General features: G+C 38.4%; 3 protein-coding genes across 3 annotated transcripts; all 3 read left to right on the top strand.

Moving 5' to 3' along the window:
* The first annotated feature begins 245 nt into the window (after positions 1-245).
* LOC111220261 (nucleolar transcription factor 1-B-like) lies at positions 246-4,411 on the top strand. The gene is made up of 13 exons (XM_022743287.1): positions 246-274; positions 434-475; positions 558-626; positions 883-932; positions 1,685-1,826; positions 1,968-2,009; positions 2,092-2,160; positions 2,533-2,594; positions 2,706-2,895; positions 2,983-3,030; positions 3,111-3,182; positions 3,488-3,556; positions 3,647-4,411. The coding sequence occupies exons 5-13, from the start codon at positions 1,725-1,727 to the stop codon at positions 3,698-3,700; spliced, it is 708 nt and encodes a 235-aa protein (XP_022599008.1). The 5' UTR covers positions 246-274; positions 434-475; positions 558-626; positions 883-932; positions 1,685-1,724; the 3' UTR covers positions 3,701-4,411.
* Positions 4,412-4,617: 206 nt separating this feature from the next.
* On the top strand, positions 4,618-9,006 carry LOC111220208 (ataxin-7-like protein 3). Its single transcript, XM_022743217.1, has 9 exons — positions 4,618-4,714; positions 5,258-5,304; positions 5,424-5,548; positions 5,729-5,861; positions 6,155-6,326; positions 6,675-6,775; positions 6,904-6,926; positions 7,095-7,140; positions 8,019-9,006. The coding sequence occupies exons 3-9, from the start codon at positions 5,498-5,500 to the stop codon at positions 8,096-8,098; spliced, it is 606 nt and encodes a 201-aa protein (XP_022598938.1). The 5' UTR covers positions 4,618-4,714; positions 5,258-5,304; positions 5,424-5,497; the 3' UTR covers positions 8,099-9,006.
* A 1,454-nt stretch (positions 9,007-10,460) lies between these two features.
* Positions 10,461-19,962, top strand: smarcd2 (SWI/SNF related, matrix associated, actin dependent regulator of chromatin, subfamily d, member 2). Its single transcript, XM_022743423.1, has 13 exons — positions 10,461-11,182; positions 12,541-12,740; positions 14,509-14,551; positions 14,654-14,776; positions 15,552-15,671; positions 16,368-16,463; positions 16,789-16,890; positions 17,013-17,174; positions 17,446-17,543; positions 17,842-17,977; positions 18,109-18,231; positions 18,948-19,049; positions 19,195-19,962. Exons 1-13 carry the CDS (start codon positions 11,030-11,032, stop codon positions 19,246-19,248), a joined length of 1,512 nt encoding a protein of 503 aa, XP_022599144.1. The 5' UTR covers positions 10,461-11,029; the 3' UTR covers positions 19,249-19,962.
* The last annotated feature ends 739 nt before the right edge of the window (positions 19,963-20,701 follow it).

The raw sequence follows: 20,701 nt of genomic DNA, 5'->3' as shown, positions 1-20,701 counted from the left end.
CGACAGAGGGGGGAGTACAGGGTGCGCTGCAAAACGGTACGAACACACGCACAAACTTCATACAGACGGTCCAACAAAAACTGACTGCTGCACCACAGGACTCTGAAATCAACATTATCATGCCATTTAGTAAAAATCAACTGAATCTGAATGCAATATTTGCTTCATTTCTTTCAGTTGAAAAGAAAGTACACGGTTGAGCTGAATGAATATCTAAAGGTGGGTCATTTAGAAGACNAAACAGAGGGAGGAGTACAGTGTACGCTGCGGAACGGTATGAATGCACACACACACACACACACAAATTGCTTCATATAAACTGCCCCATAAAAACTAACTGCTGCACTACAAGACTCTGAAATCAACATTATCATGTCCGGTTACAGCAAGAATCAGCTGAATCTGAATGCAAGATTTGCTTCATTTCTTTCAGTTGAAAAGAAAGTACACGACTGAGCTGAATGAATATCTAAAGGTGGGTCATTTAGAAGACTACAGTTGCAGCGTTGAGCTGATGCTGGTAGACTTTGTGTGACGATGATGTTCATGTTCCTCAGACTTTGGATAAGGAGGAGCAGCAGCAGATCCTGAAGGAGAATGGCATCAAAATACCTAAACAACGCAAGGTAAGAATACATTTTGTCGTCCCAATAGAGGAAGAAGGTGTCTACACCCCAGATTCACATCAGGCAGTATTAGTCATGAGCTATGTGCTATGTACTGATTGCATGATTTATTCCTCCTAAGTACCAATTAATATAATATCCATGTTCATATAATACAGTTCATATTTATTCATATTTGGTAGCAGTTATGCGATACTGATGGCATGGTTCTAAATTTTATCTTCAAATTGATGTGTGACCTCTCTTTTTAAACCAGGGTGAACAGCATACCGAAGGTGCGGAGGGTCTGCCTGCCAAACCTCCTATGTAAGCCACACACACACACACACACACACACACACACACACACACACCTTCATGACAGTGATTTGAATTGAACTTTGATTCCTTTGTTTTGCTTTGTTTGGATGTTCACAAATCTTTCACTGTTATTATCATATTTACCACTCACTGTAGAATCATGTACTTAGATCGCAGTTCAGTTTTTTAGTAAGAATTCACTGAACTTTTATTGTGAAGTGTCATCCAAGTGGATGAAAAAATAACTGCTGCCACCAGAGTAGATGAGGATGTACTGTCATTTAAAGTGTTGGCAGAGATGGTATTTGGTTACAGCCGTGGTAAGCCATATGGAATGTGTTTGATGTTCTGTATTGTTAATCAGACTGTTGTTACATGTGGTGTACCACTATACTTAATTGATATGGAGCACAAGCCACTCCCACTCAGTTCAAACGTGCTGTGTGATGCTCGGGTTTGGATTGCGCACCCTCTTTCTTGCCTCCCTGACAAAGAAAGGGGCATCACAGAAAGGGTGTGTCATTTTAGGTGCTCTTTAAAGTTGGCCACATTTACATCCTCATCCACTAGAGGGTGCGGCAGTTCCAAGGGATACATGCTCAGTATTTCCTGTCTGCCATTAGATATGAAGAAGACCTTTGGCGGACCAGCGAAACTTATTTAACTTTGTGACAAAAGTCTTGAAAATTGTCTTATGTTGTCTAGGCTTTTTTTCACCTTTTGTGACTTATATTTGATTGTGTATGTGTATCTTTTAGAAATGGCTATAATATATTCTGCAAAGAGCAAATAGCGTCCATGTCGGGTATCGCCAAAAAAGACTATGTGAGTGTTTGGGCCAAACGCTGGCGAGATTTGACTGAGCGACAGAGGGGGGAGTACAGGGTGCGCTGCAAAACGGTACGAACACACGCACAAACTTCATACAGACGGTCCAACAAAAACTGACTGCTGCACCACAGGACTCTGAAATCAACATTATCATGCCATTTAGTAAAAATCAACTGAATCTGAATGCAATATTTGCTTCATTTCTTTCAGTTGAAAAGAAAGTACACGGTTGAGCTGAATGAATATCTAAAGGTGGGTCATTTAGAAGACTACAGTTGCAGCGTTGAGCTGATGCTGGTAGACTTTGTGTGACGATGATGTTCATGTTCCTCAGACTTTGGATAAGGAGGAGCAGCAGCGGATCCTGAAGGAGAATGGCATCAGAAGACCTAAACAGTGCAAGGTAAGAATACATTTTGCCGTCCCAATAGAGGAAGAAGGTGTCTGCAGACACCCCAGATCTAAGTATTCACATCAGCCAGTACTAGTCATGAGCTATGTGCTATGTACTATGGATCCTAAATGAGAATGGCATCAGAAGACCTAAAAAACTAAAGGTAAGAAGAAATTTTGGTTGGAGGGGGCTTTTATTAGATTTGACTGATCCTATTTGCTGTATTGTTCATTGTCTATGTCATTAGGATGTTTCTGTTCTTCACTATGCCACATATAAACGACAGCTTATAGTCAGTGAGAACTGTTTGATTCTGTACCCCTTATGTGTAAAAACTACATTCGATTGACTTTCTCGTTTAAAAATATTTCTGATGTGCAGGGGATTAATAGAAAAGTGAGGCATGCAATACAATTTCCTGGTGAGCCCAAGATGCCATCTCGGTGAGCAACGTCAAACAACATTTGTGCCTCAGGATTCATTAAAACAAATGAAATCACCAGTTGTCTCTCCGAAGACAAATTTGCGACTGTTTTTTTATTCTTCACTCACAGATCTGGTAATGTAATCTTCTGCAAAAAGCAGATGGAACTTCTGCAGGAGGAATTCCCAAATGCAAAGGAGCGCTTCTTAAAGGTCAACCAAAGTTGGCAGAAGCTCTCTATAAAGGAGAAGGAACAGTATAAAGAGAAAGTACAAGTAAACTTCAGAAAATACTTAATGGAGCTGGAGAAGTGGTATAAGGTATAAAGAAATTTCTTGAAATGTTTTTTATTAATCTAGGTCGTTTTTTTATTAAATTTAAACCATGTCACCTTTTACATTCTTCAGACGTTGACGGCAGCAGAGCAGAGCGATTTTCAAAAACATAACCCCAGTGTAAGCAATGCAAGCACCCATTTGTATTTCTATTCATTTTAATTAGTTTCTTTAAATTCACAATATACCTATTTTTGCAGAAATGTCGGTACCTCAATGTCAAAGAAATTGAAGTTGAGGTCGGTGAAGAACCATGCTTGAACATACCATCGGTAAGTTGAACTGTTGATACAGCTCACATGAAGTAACACACTCTTTGATGATGTGACCAATGCAAACCTCTGATAATACAGGTGGCCTTATAGTGAAGGTTAAAGCACTAGATTTTAATAAGTGTGTAGTCAGTGTTACATTGTCAGTCAGTGGTGCAAAGTCAGTAAAGTCATAGTTCACTTTGTAAGTTTTGTCCAGACAGAATAACAGGATATCATTGATAGAATAAAAAAGAAAATTCTATTTGCTGCACTCAGGTGTAAAAAGTTGTCTTCTCAGTCCACATGTATTATACTTCACACAGGATTCAGAAGATGAAGACATTGAGGAAAGCAGCAGTGACGAAGAAGTGGTCAATCTGGACTGGGATGAGGTTAGGAAACTTTAAAACTTACTTTTACTTTTGTATTCAATTATGCAACTGTGCATCCAGATGTTCTAAATATTAACTGTTGATCCACAGGATGAGGAGGAGGAAGAGGAAGAAGAAGATGATATCATGTTTGAGATGTATTAGATTGTGATGAGATGGACAGCAGAGGTCTCACACACACACACAGCATGTTCAGAGCTGGATTCTGGATTTGAGAAGATGGACAAGTGCTTCAGTGGCTGAGTGCCAAAATAACCGAAACTGTTTCATGTGCCCATTGCTCAGAGTAAGAAGTTAATGGAGAAATAGATTTGGGACTTTTAAGTGGGTCCTGCTTTACAACCTAATCTTGTGGTCTTGTCATGAAAATAGGATCCATGCAAAAATACTGTTTGAAGACCATTATTTCATCTGTTGTGTTTCCATGGTCTGAACTCTCAAATCAATTTGTTCATTTTACCACAGAGCAAATGTGGGTCTTTTTTAATATTCTGTCATAGGGGAAAATGTTGAACATGTACCGAGTGGGATTCTTCTGGCCCTTACCACAACATAATGCATCTGATGTTGTCTATAGCCAGACTATACATCCTTGTGAACAAAGGAGACAACAAACTCAGCTGATTTTCTACTTCTGCTGTTAAGTAATGAATATATGTATACATAAAGTTGTTATAAAGAGAAATCTCCATGGCCAGAAGCCATTTGGATTGTGTTTTCTATTAGTTGGTTGGGGATTGGTTTTAATTAAGTGGAAGAACAAAAGAATTTACCTCAGCATTGTTTTTTTAATGTTACGAAGGCTTTCTAATTATGCTGTTTGTAAACCCCACAAATAAAAGATGTTTATAATAAAAGTGCTGCATAAAGATGTAATTCATCTCAGACTGCTTGATTCAGTGAAGTTCAAATAACTGGGCTTTAACCAGACCAGGTTTTAAAGTACGATGTGTTATTAATGGGAACTACAAAGCCAAACAAAGTGTGTAGGCTAACGCAGTCACATGCTGGCCTCGGTGATAAATACACGGAGTTGGTGTTGAGTGTGTAAAGCCCCGGCAGTGCAGCAGAGGAAGCACTTGGTGGAAAGTCGTCGTGTAGCGATCGATTGCTACTGTCTGATCTCTCTGACGTAAAGATGGATGCCAGCCGAAATAGGTAAATAAAAACAATTAGTAATTTGCGCGGCTGTGATTGAGATATTCCCTGTAGTTAGGCTTTCTATAGGGATACAAGCGTCGTTTTCTTCCCCTCATTCATGGTTTGTACGGAGAGTTGAGAGGCGAACAGCCGCAGTGCAGCAGCAGCAGTGCCGGGTTCGTGGACAAGCCTTACTGTAGTCAAATGTAATTATTCAATAGCAAAACCATTCAGTCGCCTACAAATGCGCTACATTGTTTCTGTTTACTCAACCCGGTGTGATACATTTGACACGTTTAGCCCGTAGCTGTAGCTGCTGTTGACCTGGTGGTTTTGTGAGCAGGATACCGCCTTGTAACCTCTTGGCATTTTCAATTCCTCCAGCCTATTCATAGCCACGCTCTTTGTTTTCTTCAGCAAGGTTTAGGCTAAGCTGCCTTCATTAAACACCAATGCTCGGACCAGTGTTTGAGACGTTTGGCTACCGACTATGTCTGTTTATCGAGGTGTTCAGCGCTACAACACCAACGCTAAGAAATTGTGTTTTTGTGTTATTCGTAGGTTATAAACGTGGGAAGTAACTCCCTGGCAGTGTTCAACGTGCAGTTGTAAGTAGCTGCATCACATCCAAGGCGTCAAATGTTGACCACACACTGATTTACATTCACTGGTTAAACAGGATTTAATGGCACCGTGTTGCTAACTGTGTGTTTCCCTCCTGCTGCAGCCCCTGTTTTGGCCAATGCTTGCTGCGCTACAGCATGACCACAGAAGTGTCGGCTCATCTGGTAGTTCTGGCAAATGAAAATGGAGGAGGTTTCAATGTCCAGCCTGGACAACAGCAAGCTGGAGGTACAGTAGAGTAAAGCCACAGAATAATAATGCTTCAAGCAGCCTTGGAGATTCACATTGAATCTGCAGATGCACTGCAGAGCTGTTGGATACAAACCAGCAGTGGTAATATACACAAATGGGCATCCCTGTATGTCTCTTGGCCTGACTTGTGTCTGTTTCCTGATCCTTCCCTGCCAGGGCTTAGCTCAGGACATCCTGTCTGACCTGGTGGAGGATGCATGCCTGGGTCTTTGCTTCGAGGTCCACCGGGCCGTCAAGCAGGGCTATTTTTTCCTGGATGACACGGACCAAGAAAGCATGAGGGACTTTGGTGAGCACAAAGTCATTCTCTCCCTACAAGAGAAGCAAGCTCATTTTTTTATTTCCAAGCCACCTATGCTTAATTACCTCAAGACAGCAAGAAGTTGTGTGAATTCAGTTTGCTGTCCATATTGTGACAATAGATAGTAACAAAGAAGGCCAAAGACAGAAATGACACATTCATTCTTTCTGTAAACTGTAGGTAGGCTCATGTATTTGAGATCCACAGCCATTTAATGCAATTAAATGATAAAACGTAAACCTTTAGTGAATACTGTTGCAACTCTTGCTTTCAATTTGCAGAAATTGTGGACCAGCCGGGATTAGACGTGTTTGGCCAGGTGTACAACCAGTGGAAAAACAAAGAGTGTGTATGTCCTAACTGCAGCCGAAGCATCGCTGCATCACGCTTCGCACCACACCTGGAGAAATGCCTGGGGATGGGACGTAACAGCAGCCGCATAGCCAACCGCAGGTATGAGAGTAGCCTAAAACCTAAAACAGCTTAACCTGAGGTACCTCTGTTTGTTCCAGTGTAAAACAGTATCATCTCATAGCTAAACTAAAGTGGATTCTGACTGCACACTGTGCTGATGTACACCTCATTGTATGTCCTGTAAGGTAAAAAAAAAAAAAATTCACCCACCTGGATAGAATGTATAAAACATCAACAAAAATCTTAAAAAATCAGGACAGATGTAGGTGCTGAAGCAAAAAGTGGTTTCAGGTCAGATTGTATGTGTTTTATTATCAAACTTGTTACTTGCGAGGAGTAATGATGACTTATTGTGTGCGTCATGCCTTCTTCTCCTCTCTTTTACAGAATAGTCACTGGTAACAACACAAACAACAAATCGGAGAGTGACCAAGAGGATAATGATGATGTCAATGATAATGACTGGTCTTATGGGGCAGAAAAGAAAGGTAATGCACTGGTATAACCTCTTTTTGGTAATACAGAATGTTGATTGCTGATATAATCCTCTAATGATGTTGCGCACATGAAATTACTCACGTTTCTAAATCTAAAATTGAATGTCCTTCTTTTACAGCCAAGAAAAGGAAATCTGATAAGGTACTTTTTTATTTTCACTGTAAAAATTAATGTAGCAATCTTGAGGAGCATTATACTCCTTTTCTTTTTAATCCCTAAAATTAATTCATTTATATAAACACATGGAGAATATTACCTATCATTCCTGATTTGTCAACTCAAAGTATTTTTTTTCTCTTCGCATATCAGAATCCAAACTCACCCAGAAGATCCAAATCATTCAAGCATAAGAGCAGTAAGTAGAAGTAATTCAACTTCCTCTTAATGTCAAGACTACAGTTTGTGTACCCATATAATAGAGCACTAACAATTGTGGAAATACTTACAGTCTGAAACGTACCAGGAACATTAGGCACGAAAAAGCTAAACACGCAATAGATGCTACAGAGTACCTCTGTTATGAATACCCATGGGAATTTTTGGAAACAGGTTATATGATCTACAAGTCTGCAACTATTTTCAGGCTATATATGACCCTTTTGCATGTTGGTGGTCCTAAATTACAGGGAAAGGTATGGGAGCATTTTGTTTTTTGGCATTTTGTTTTTTTTGTTTTTGTTTTTGTTTTTAATCTGAATTTGAACAGTAAGAAAGTCTTCGTTTTATTACATTATCCTCTGTGTGGATAATGTAATAACCAGCATAGAATGTAATACATTTCTACATCAAAGTACGTTTCATTGTGAGCTCAATTTATAACATTAAAGGAGAGTTTTATCACCTGACACAAAGCTTCTGTTAGCAAATGACCCTAGCTCCAGGATTTTTAGTCTTTTGTTGTCTTACAGTTTAATACTGACACATTCATTTATAACTGCTAACAAACATGTAAGTTACAGGTGTTCAGCTATACAGTATCAGAGTTCTATCAATTCATACTGAAACTTTGGAAAGCTACTGCCAATTAAACTTGACAAAGAGTCATCAGAAAGTGTTTCTCAAAACTTAGTACTTGTTTTTCGTTTTTCCAAGCAATTTTTGAACTGTTTTAAAACCACCCACAATTTAATTTTTCCAGCTGTGAGCATTTTTAAAATTTCACTATTATTTAACGCCACGTGTATTCGGATGGAATGAGTGAATGAATGGTCTCTTTGCTGTTTATTTCCATAGGCATGATGGGTCCTAGGCGTCGTATGGACAACCAGGAGAGCCCACGTATGCTGATGAAAGATGAGGCATTCCCTCAATAATACACTCAGCCACAAATACACATTCAATATGTGTGTGTGTGCGTACACACGGACGCACACACACAGGAAGACCAATAACACTTCACCTTTGGTTCTTTATGATGTGATATCAATGTACGTTGATATTATAGGTGACATTTATGGTGTTTGCTGCACTGCAGAAGCAGTCCAGACCTCCCACTGTATACTTGACAGATTTTTTTCTCGCAAAATCATCGTACCAATACTCTTTTTTTTTCTTTTTTCTTTTTTCTTTTTTTCTTCTTTTGTTCAGTTAATTTTGTTTGTTGCTGGAGTCCAAAATAATGAATATCACCATATACGATTTCACTGCACAGAGATAGATTCTGGTGTAATTCATTCAGTGGCCAAGCAGGGGCAGCTGTGTGCACATACAATACTGTATGTCGTTTCTTAAAATACAGAAATGATTAGGCATTAGGTGTACTTATATTTACTCACCTGTTAAAAATCTCTTTTTTTTTTTTAACAATAATGTTAAAGACAATCTTTACTAATGGTTTGTCTTTTTATTTTCACATTCACTGTCAGGCTCATAGTTCTCCAGTTGAATTACAATACATTGTACATGTGAGAGAAGCAACTCTCAGTTTGTCATTCACCTGTGGAAACTTGTTTTAAAAATGTTCAGTAAATGAACCCCTAATTGTACAAGCAGGTATTTACTGCAAAAAAGCAGGTTTCTTTTTGTTTCATTTTTGGTGGATAGATCGGCTTGTTTTTTAGCATTCAAATACGTCTTTGTATCATGTGTTTACATTGTAAGGGTTACATACAGTATATCCTTTGTGTGATGTGATAGTGTAAATATTCCAATAGTTGAATTGCTGCTATCATGGCTCAGTTTGTTTCATCTGTCTAGCATAATAAATGATTTGTTACCCGTCCTATGGTCTTGGGTTAACTTGAACTCTTAACAGGCTCTGAATAGGGTTTTGATGGATGTGAAACAACAGAAACAACCTCAGTAACCCTTGCTCAAGTACTTGTAATACCCAGCGACCTACAGGGGATGCTGTTGATCAAATGGTGAGGTTTTGAGTAGAATTACACATCTGTTGGATGAGACAGTAAATGCTGCTTATTAAAGGGTTTTTAAGCAACAAAATGTGGTAGATCTTATCTTTAGGAAACTGACAGGTGATAAACACAACATAGATCACACAGTTTGACCTTTTTTCTTCGAAGAAGTTGAGTTTCCAGTACTGAAAACTGCCAGAGGGACTCAGTTATGCTGCCTTCAAGCGCTCTTCCTAAAGTCTTTTTTCTGAGTTCTTTTACAGTTGTGTGTCTGGGCAAAGGGGCTGAGCAAAAATGCTAGAAAAACTTTCATGTCGGTACTGTTGTGTATGAAGGATGTTACAGTAGTCGTGGACCACATGTACTGCAAAAGGGCATTCAGAAAATGATGCATTTAGTATGAATCATATGATACTGCCAGTATTATCTAAGGAATGTGAGATATGTTTGTACATATAACAACGATCCTTTTGTCGAAACACATGGGGCTTTCATCTTTCACTAGGGCTCTATCATTGCCTTCATCTGTCAACATCCAAATGCAATGCGTATGTATATGTGTCATTGCTGGTACTTTATTGAAGTCATTGATTTGTGGTTCACTTTAACTTAACTTGAACCCCACTGTACATCCCTTCTGTGAAACAAGGCTAGATTACCTACCAGGCAAAAAAGGCAAAATGCCCTATGGCCCCAACCAAAGTGCCCAAAAGATCTCAGATTCACTACATTGCAAATTGCACCACAAATTTACATTATCAACAGAGGCAGTTCCTGCATTGTTATTAAATTTTGTGGCTCTGTCTTTTAGATAGACTTCTGGGTAAAGACCTTCATCTATCTATCTTCGTTTATATTGTGCTCACACAGTGCTTACTTCTATATAATGTTGTGCTTAATCAAATTACTACAGACTAATTGATATACAGAAAATCTGGAGCCAGAGAGCCTTATTTATCCATATGAGTGCTGGTTGATTTCTGGGAACCTGGACATGACAGGGTACATACAGAATGCATGGGGTAGCCTATGATAGGTGGATTCTGGTTCATGCAGTAAACATTGGCCTAACAGTATACTTTTTCCCCTGGGGGCCATCTAACAGGTTAAACCAGCCATGCTATGAGGTCTGTTAATTGCCAAACAATAGCAGTTTTGGTAATGAGGAAGATCAGTGCGCCTGAGAGTCCGTGTACAGTTTGATTTCACCACCAGAATGATAGAAAGAGGAAGTGAAAAACGTTCATGGACCCATCACGTAGTAGTGCTTGCATTGTCACTTATATGAACTCATAGAAAATGTTTGATTGTTCGCGTTTTTATGAAATAATGTCACACAAGTGAAAATGTAAATTCAGAGTACCCAGTTCGTTCACGCCCAGAGGAGAAACCTTTGATTAGGCAAGAGTAAAGGAGACATCGAAAATTTCCGACGTTACTGAAGGCAGCATTTAGCATTGTGTGTGTAGGCAGTTAGAAGACTACTTGGTTTTGCTTTAGTCGCTCAGTTAGTCGTTAGACAGGCGTTATCATGTTTTTCATTAGCCTCACTGGAAAATCTGATACTTAGCGATGTTTAGACCTAAAGAGAAAGGGAGGGGATACAAGCAACGGCCACCACTTAGTGTCTCCAGAGACCAAGCAGTTGTAGGTAGAAGCAAATCCCGGAACTTGAAACGGTAGGAGACGAGCTAACATTAGCTAGCTTTTTGTTGACAGTGTGCCTGCTGTCAAACCAGAACCCGACCTCCTCTAAAGTTAGTGTAGTTAGCTAGCTGGATACTTTACGACTTGTACCAGCGACGTTCATTTAGCAGCCTGCTAGACTTGTATTTGGACCGAAATTTGGCAGAAGTTTCCGTCACTTTTAACCACTTGTGGATCTAGAAGATGGCATCAAGAGGAGGCTTCACGGGTCCCCCGATGAATCCGAATCTGAATCCCATGAATGTTGGACATTCAGGGGGCATGAGGATGCCAGGAATGCCGCAACCTCCGGCGGGATACCCCCGGAGCATGAACAACGCTCCCCAGTACCTCCAGGTTGGTTTTCTGTTGAATTTGTGTCTGCTAAATAGAAAAATTTGGTGTTGAGCGAAAGGTTATTTGACTTAAGCATTTTTTTTTATTGCTGTTGCTTCTTTAAATTTATGTTACCCTCTCTGCTTTTAAGAGTAAATGTGGCAGTCTTACATTTGAGTTAAACAAACTTATCGAGTTAAAATGGGTATCTGGCAGATATACCAAAATAAAAACAACCTTAAGGCGCATCAGTTTTAAAATATCAAGGTGTGGAAACTACTTCCGCATTTGAAAGGGTGTGTAACTACTTACTGCCACTAATACATTGAATATAACATTTTGAACATAACCATTATAGTGATTGGTCATTGTGTGTCTTTAAATATTTGGAGGCTTAATTAAAATTATTACAATAGAACAATGTTTTGTGCATGTGTGAAAGCGAAAATCACGTGGCAGCCCTTAGCCTAATGTCAGTTAGCTTGAAAACAAAAGTAAGTTTATCATCACCACCATCTGTCAGAGCTAAGCCTGCATACATTATCCCAATTTTGCCACCATCTGCAGCTTCATGTGGTCTTTAGTTGATATGCATTATAACAGTCGTGTTAGGGCCATATGGGTTCAGGTATTTGCTTTTCAGTTGAAAGACAAATCTACATTGTTGATAAATCAGTACAATTTTGTTTATTTAAGATTGTAGCTGGATTTTAAAACAAGATAAGGGTTGTAGATTGATCAAAATCACACATTCATACACCTCACAATAAAACAGAACAATTAAAAACTTTGGTAGGAGTTACTAATGTTAAAGTTACTGTTGTCTACATTGTTTAATCTGTACATACTGTACATTTACATCAAATTTCCTTTAACTGCTTGATATGTTGTTATTTATGATGATTAAATCTAGTTCTATAATTCCATGGTGCACACAATAACATCTATTGTAAGCGACGTTCTGTCTGTGCTAACTTCTCTTTTTATACACTGTTGATATCCAGTATACTTGTGCATACAGTAAGCCATTTACACTTATTTCAAAGACCCAGCAGAACTCAGGAAACACTCATTTTTATCATCTATGTAATTATCCTTTTATACTCTTTTTTTGATATTAAATCTAACATCAGTATCACATTACATTGGGAATATATACTAATCTGTTGTAAACCTATAGTGCAGGAAGAAAGCATACACATTTCAATAACCATAGTTTTTTTTTGTTTTGTTTTTTTTGTTGTTTTTTTTTGTCAAGGGAAAGGAGTGAGTACTAGAAAAGAAGAAAGAAACTGGTTTAGTACACAGCAGAGTGTTTTCAGTATTTGAAAATTCTTGAACCTGGAATTACAGCTTCAGCCTCCTCCCTTTTTCTCCAGCGCCCAGGGATGCCACCCAATAGGGTGGGGGGCCCCATGGGGTCAATGGGGGGCCAGCTGCCTGGTCCCTCTTATGGTGGTGGGAACATGCCCATGCGGCCAGGCATGGGGCCTCCAGGCATGGACACCTCAAGGAAACGGTTCCTTCATCAGCATCAACAGCAGCAGCAAGAGGCGCTGGGAGGAGGCCTCAGACGAGGGTAAACTGTGGAGAAGTGAGAGTGTTTGTGTGAGAGAAGGAGAAGAGAGGGAGAGGAACAATGCCAAGGTTGATTGACCAAGACAGCCTGGCGCCAAATCAGAGAATCTGGCACTCTGGAGATTTTGACTTTACTTTCATATAAATGGGGCTGCAACTAACTAAGTTTTTTATTATTATTGATAAATATGTGGATTATTTTCTCTATTTATTAATCGATCCCAAAAGAAAATTGCAATTTCCTAAAGCTCAAGGTGACATTTTAAAATGTCTTGTTTTGTCCGAACAACAGCCCAGAATACATTCAATTTATGATGATACAAAACAAGAAACAAAGAAAAGCAGCAAATCTTGCTATTTGATTAACTTGAACCTAAAAACATTTGGCATTTTCCTTTTAATTAATGACTTAATTAAATCAAGAGTCAAGCTGTTTAAGGTTTTTTCACAGCCACTTTTTAACAACAGCAACAATGAATAAATAGAAATAAAAATTTTACTAGCATCACTTGAAATACTGTTTACTTTTTAAATCACATCACATTTCCTCCTTTTTTCATAATTTAGACATACGGAACCTCATTTTCACTTGCTTTTCACCAGTTTGTTTTAGTCAGTCAAAGTCAGACTGACTAAAACAAACAACTGGTGAAAAGCAATGGTCAACTCAAACATTTAGATTTCTTTATAGTATTGTTATTTTGTTGCTTTTTGTGCAGATGGAAGAGTTCAGAATCTCAGTTTCACATTTTTGTTTAGTAATGTACATACAAACATAATGATGATGTTCAGAAGGAAATTTACTCAAATTATAGCTCAGAGTAAAACAAAAGGTCTATCTTGTCTATGAATTTATGAATGCATATTTTTATACATCGTACCACAGTAGTGATATTATCACACAGTCATGAAAATTGCAGTTGCTAATTTTGGCTGTCGTGCCTCATTAACATTATAACAACATCGCTCTTTATCTATTCATGTGTTTTTCCCTCTGCATTCTGTCTGTGAAGTTGCTGTACTGTTAAAAGCACAGCTCTGATCACATAGACACGCAGATAGGAGTATCTCATGACTGGCCTTAGCTTTCAAAGCAGCAGACATAAGTGGGTATTTTTGACTTCAAACTGCTCAGTGACGCCACAGTCATAAATGAGGCGAGCCATGATGTGAGGCCGTATTTACACTTTTAGCCACAATGAACCTCTTGTTTTTTAAAGGTTTATCTCATAACAAAATTCTCAGTACAGTAGTATTAGTGAGCTACAAGGCTAGAAGCAACATCCTAAATTCTCATTAAAGAGCTTCAGAATTAAATTTAGTCGTAATGAGGGGGAACTGTGTAATTTAATTAAAGAAACAAAACAGCTTTTATGAAGTCAATAGCAATGATAAGTGGGAGCCTGAGGTGCTCATTTGGGGGAGTTAATGAAGAGATAGCAGTGGCCAAGATTTTGTTATCGCACTATGAAGTTTTCACAAATACATTGTAATCAAATGAAGTGAATGAGGTCGTTCTGTTAGTCTTGTATTGTGTGCTCCAGTACGCGGTCAGTTCCTTGTAGATTGGTTAATGAAGGGCAAATGCTAAATGATGAGAAAACATTGGCAGCATAGTACAGTATGTCCTCATCCATTTAAGTGATATTTTTAGAGATTGGATCATCTATATTTTAGAGAAGGCACATGGTTAATGTGGGTCAATTCGTTTTTTTTTGTTTTTTTACTTTGGAAATCATCATGTATATTATATTTTCTGTGTGATTCAGGGCAAAAAGACGCAAGATGGCGGACAAGGTTCTACCACAGAGGGTAAGAAAATTTTCATCCCCTGAATCATGTCTTAGATGGAACCAATTAGCCTTTAGTTTTCTGTATTCCCTTAATACTTACATTCTACTTTTGGCTCCTTAGATCAGAGACCTGGTCCCAGAGTCCCAGGCCTACATGGACCTCTTGGCCTTTGAGAGGAAACTGGATCAGACCATCGCTCGAAAGCGTATGGAGATTCAGGAAGCCATCAAGAAGCCCATTATGGTATCTCTTCGTGATGTTGCATTATCATATTTTAAGGAAATTTAATAAAAGAAAATTCAGAGATTAGGCTTTGTGTAGTGCTGCCTAATCACAATATTAAAGTCCTTGAGATCTCAGTCCTGGTTCATTTGGTGGTAAGTGTGGTTGATGTATCCGTTAACAATGCAGCCAAACAAACTTCAACATTGTTGAAGATAAAGGAGTCAGTCTAAGATAATGTGGTGTCTTCACAATAAAAGCCACTTTATGTTGATACTTTTAATGTGAAGTGGCAGCAGTTGGAAGTTTGCATTAGCTGTGACTTAATACAACGCTGATATTGCTTAATGAGAGTGAAACAGTGCGGCTGATATGAAATGAAAACATTAACACTGGATCACATGGATGCATCATTTTCTATGAATCCCTTATTTGTAAGGAATCCAGTGTAGAAATTGTGGACTCTGCAAATAACAATGAAACAGACAGAGAAGGAACTGCATAATGTAAATACATTGAATGGCTATTGGAGAAAAATGCAGACCATAAATAGCATAAAAAAGTGCAGTTTCATATCATGAAAATCTTAAGGATTATAACTTTAAATTGTCTTGATTGACTAATTTATGACCACCATGTTCTGTCGAAAAAGCTTCCTCCACCAATCACCAGGTGCAGTTTAAAAAAAGTCTACTTGCCAAACGAATCTGATTCAAATTTCCCATGGTTCATTTTAAATTGAGCAAGAGTTTTTACTGGAATTCCCAATGCATCTGCTTGTTCATCTCTTTGACAGCAAAAACGCAAACTCAGGATCTACATCTCCAACACATACACACCCAGCAAGCCTGAGGGCGAGGAGGCAGAGAAGGTGTCCTCCTGGGAGCTGAGAGTGGAGGGAAAACTTCTGGAGGAAGTACGTGAATAACAGAGTCATTTACATTTGAATCTTCTTGCTCGGTTTCACAATTGTCTCACTGTGGTCTGACTCCAAGTATTTCAGTCTCTTGTTATTGTGTTTCTGAAAACTTCACAGTCACTCAGCTCTGGTTGGCCTGTGTCCTTGGCTCAGACCACGCAACCAGATGTGTGTTTACAGCTCTCCCCACTCCACCCGACAGCTCCTAACATACACACACATGCACTCATGCACACAAGCTCATGTTGTCTTTTGAAACAAGGAATTGAAACCACTGGCCTTTACATACCAGGAGCTGAAATGTCTCCCCTCCTTCCATCAGTTCCAGCACAACTCATTGTGTTATCTGGGTCCACATGAAGGAGGATTTTTTTTTTCCTGTTAATATTTCTCCCCTGGCTCATTGGGTTAGGCATGCGTAGGAGTTTTGCATGGAGTAACAGAAAAAGAAAAAGGGATGTGAGGGAAGGAGTGAAAGGGGTCATGTTGTGCAAACGGTTTGACAGGGCTGGGGAGAGGGTGGGGGTGCAACAGCTTTTTCTACTTGTCTACAGTTTTGTACTTCGCCACCCCCAAATGTGGTCAGAGCTAAACAATGCAGCTGCACAGCCTGACACAGCACAATAAGAATACATAGATAGCAATCTTTTTGCTCTGCATTTTCACACTCTTTTATGCACTTTTTATTCCTAGCCTGGTAAGCAAAAGAGGAAGTTCTCATCTTTCTTCAAGAGCCTCGTGATTGAGCTTGATAAGGAGCTCTATGGACCTGACAACCACTTAGTAGAGGTATGACATAATGGCATAAGCATTTGATGCAACCACATTTTAACACTTTAGGCACACGGACACAAAAATGTTGTGAGATTTCTGTTGATTAACCAGCCCCAGTCCATGTTTCAGCTCTGGTCATAAAGTGGAGTTAAGGTGGAATCAGTAAAACTTCGTTCTAAAGTAAATAGTGGACTGTGGAAGAGATGTATTTGAGTGATTGTAACTTCGTATCAACACATATCAGTTTGGATTTAGTTTAACTCTAAGAGGACAAAAATTAAAAAAAAAAAAAAAAAAAAAAAGTCTTAGTTGATATTTTACTTTTATTTTTATCTTACAGTGGCATAGAATGCCCACCACTCAGGAGACAGATGGTTTCCAGGTTAAAAGACCCGGTGATGTGAATGTTAAATGCACCCTACTGCTCATGCTTGACCACCAGGTATGTGTGCAAACACCCACACTCTCCATCTGGTTGCAAACAGTTGTACCCCTTGGTGGTATGATTTGTTCAAACCAGTTTCCACTAACTTTATGTTTGACCCAATGCTCTTTTTTTTTCAGCCCCCTCAGTACAAACTGGACCCACGGCTGGCTCGCCTTCTGGGTGTGCACACACAGACACGGGCCAGCATCATGCAAGCTCTCTGGCTCTACATCAAGAACAACAAGCTGCAGGATGGTCATGAGAAGGAGTACATCAACTGCAACCGCTATTTCAGACAAGTAATGGAATATTTTTGAGTAGACACCAACCAACAAAATGCTAGATTTCTTCTTTAGCATAAATTTCACAGTGTTACTTTGATACTTCAAAATGCTTTAAACATCATTGTGCTATAGCAAATGAGCAGATCCTTGCTAAAGTTGAGAAATATAGGGCATATATTATTAATTTCAAGAATAAATATACAATATGTATACCATCTATTTTTTTCCTTTAATTATCTTTACCTTTAGCATATCTGACATAATCTCTGACCAAATGCTTTTACAGATCTTCAGCTGTCCTCGCATGAGGTTCTCTGAGATTCCCATGAAACTGGCGGGCCTGCTGCAGCACCCTGACCCCATCATTATCAATCATGTCATTAGGTAAGAGAGCGTGGATCATTATCCCTCTCACTTGAGATTGTGCGTGTGTTCTTGCCAAATTGCCAGTGTTGTCAAGGTCTCATTTATTATTCGATTTTTTTTTTTTTTTTTTTTTTTTTTTTTTTTTACTTGTGAATCTAAAGTCCTCCAAAGCATTTCCAAAGATTTAAATGTTACAGATGATCTTTCATTTATATAAGATCTCAGCCCTAGTTTGCTATTTAAATTTGCAGTCTTCTTGTCTTATTACAATCCAACTTGAATTCTCTCATGCTGTCTTCTTGTCGTCTCTGAGCAGCGTGGACCCCACAGATCAGAAGAAGACAGCTTGTTATGACATTGATGTGGAGGTGGACGACCCACTCAAAGGCCAAATGAACAGCTTTTTGTCCTCTACAACCAACCAACAGGAAATTGCTGCTCTGGAGATGAAGGTAAGGCCTGGTCTTCCATTGAGTCACTGATACCGGCACCTCACAGCCATTTTTAGGAGAATCGCAATAAAAAGAAAGAAAACATTTGTTAAGAGCGTTATTGATTCCTGCACCGGTTGTTTTTACTACAGATCCATGAGACGATTGAGTACATTAACCAGCTGAAGACTGAGAGAGACTTTATGCTGAGCTTCAGCAATAATCCACAGGAGTTCATCCAGGACTGGCTCAAGTCTCAGAGCAGAGATCTTAAGGTAAACATCCTCTCCCAACACACTAACTCCATGTTCCTGTGTCTCTACAGGTGTCCATATAGGATGTAATTTAATTTCTGCTCTTTCTTTTTATACAGTCTTGTTCAATAAGATTGGGTTTACAAATCAAACAACATCAGTTTGATGTATTTTGTTTTTAAGAAAATAGTTTTCAAAGTTTTACAATGTGTATGTCTTAAATGTCAGTAAGGTTGTACTGTAGATATCTTATTGTGAACTTTTCTTTACGTCTTTAAGCTCAAATGGCAGCTGTATCATCACATATATCTTCATGAAAACCATAACCCCATGTTTGTTTTTGTTCACATATATTTGCTCCCTTTTTCAAATTTAAAGATTTCTATTCTAAAATGAGTTTGGAGCATTTTTTTCAGGCAATGAAATGGTAATATGTTGCCAGTACACCTGGCAAATTTACAGCTGACCTGCACCTATGGCTCATTTGGGCTCCTTTGGTACAGGGGGTCTGTGCCAACACAAACTGAATGAACAGACATTAAAACAGAGATTCAGTAACTGTATGAAAGAAAAAACATTTAGCCAATATTACAGCATCATTTGCCCAAATTAAATAAGTTCAGTGCCTCTACATCATCATCTTTTTGCTATGTATAAAGTGATCTTTTTATATATACAATTTTGTATATGTGATATTATGGATCCAGTTTGATAATTTCTTCTTTTTTTTTCATCAGTTGATGACAGATGTGACAGGAAACCCAGAGGAGGAGAGGAGGACTGAGTTCTACGAGGCACCCTGGGTACCAGAGGCAGTGGGCAGATACATTTACTCCAAAGTAAGGAATTACAGCACCTAATGCACTGTTAAATTTTTATATGTATTATAATATTAACTATTATATCCTTGATAAAGGCTTTATTGTAAGGGTTCAGTAGATTATTAGTTTACTGACATCTGGCACTATTCCTTCTTTGTTTCAGGTGCAACAGAGAAGACAAGAGTTGGAGCAGGTGTTGGGAATCCGACTCACCTAAAGATGTACTCCAGGGGAGTCGAGGCAAACTTAGGTTTACACCTCAGGTGTTGATGTCTTCTTAATTACAGTTTGAATTAGCTTGGAAAGTCACAAGCTAATGTTGCAGCTTAGGTGTTCACAAAGCCATCCTCACTGACATGGTATAAGATACCACCTTCTTAGTGGGATGCATATCTTTGCCATTCCCATAGATAATAATTTTAAAATCATCAGAGTTTATGGGACCAAAGAGGTTATTTACATGTCCTTAATAATGTGTTTGCCTTGCATTATCTGTCATTTTGAGCCTGTTCAAATAATCTTTGCCTTGTTTTGCAGTATGTTTTGTTTATGGTACAATATGCTTAAAACAACATGAGAATTGGTGCTGTTTATGCGTTTTCAGCATCACTTTGCTATTTTGAAAGCGGTTCTGTTTATCGTCACATTTTAAAGCCATAACCTTAAGATAGGGACAATACCTGATGTCTGGTAACATCTCAATAAACATGAATTGGGAAGCATAGTGGAATTAAGCATTTCATTTTGAAATATATATCTATTCAAAATTTAATTCAGAAAATTTTGATTTTATCTTCAATAAACATAGGAATTCTTAAGATGTCTTATGACTTAGATAAGAAGCTTTTGATGCCAATAATAATTGTACAGGTTTTGGTGCTTTTTTTATATTAGCAGATGTGTCATTTGAAATGAAACATTTCTTTAATATGTAAGAAACCAGGATTTCCAGGAAAGCTCTACTCTGGGAAAAGATTGAGCTCATTTGTGCGAGGACATGAATCCACTCTGTCCAGCTGTAATTCAGCAGTTCTTTTTTAGTACTTCTTGAATGTTTACATGCTGTTTTCATTTGTTGTTGTGGTTTTTCATTGTCTTAATGCCAGGTGCAGAAACTGTGGCAGGCTTTTTGGGTTAAAGGGTTCTCCACACCTCCCAAGAAAGTTAACTGGTGTTAATAAAATAGGAATGCAGTTGTAGTGTGTCAACTAAACAATGCACCAAATTGTTGTGTACACTTTAACCTTTCATTGAAATGCTGTTTTGTCAAGGTTTTGTATGAGCGGCTCTCCAGAATTTCTTGAGACATTCCATGTTAACAGATGTTACTGTGCCAAAATTTGTTTTGTGAAGAAGGCACTTAGAATTTGAGAAATGTTCAGTGTACAAATGTTTTTTGTACAGCCTCTTTGTAAAGTGTTTGCATGTTGTGTATCAATCAAAGGCCTTTATCTTTTATACAGTTGAGTCTTTTTTTTTTTCTTTTTTTTTTACAATAAATATACTTACAAATTATTGATATATTGTCCTTTTTGGTCGAAACCCTATTACAGAATTAGATAAATTTACATTAACATTGTAACACATACTTTTGTACTTAATATTATATTACATTTTTATTAAAGCTATAGGCTAGGCCTTCTCTCATCTGTACAGTGAAAGAACTGAGG

Source organism: Seriola dumerili, unplaced genomic scaffold (assembly GCF_002260705.1).
Source record: "Seriola dumerili isolate Sdu_G_001 unplaced genomic scaffold, Sdu_1.0 BDQW01000068.1, whole genome shotgun sequence".
NCBI lineage: Eukaryota > Metazoa > Chordata > Actinopteri > Carangiformes > Carangidae > Seriola > Seriola dumerili.
Note: the sequence above shows the minus strand (reverse complement) of the source record. Positions and strands in the feature narration are given on the sequence as shown.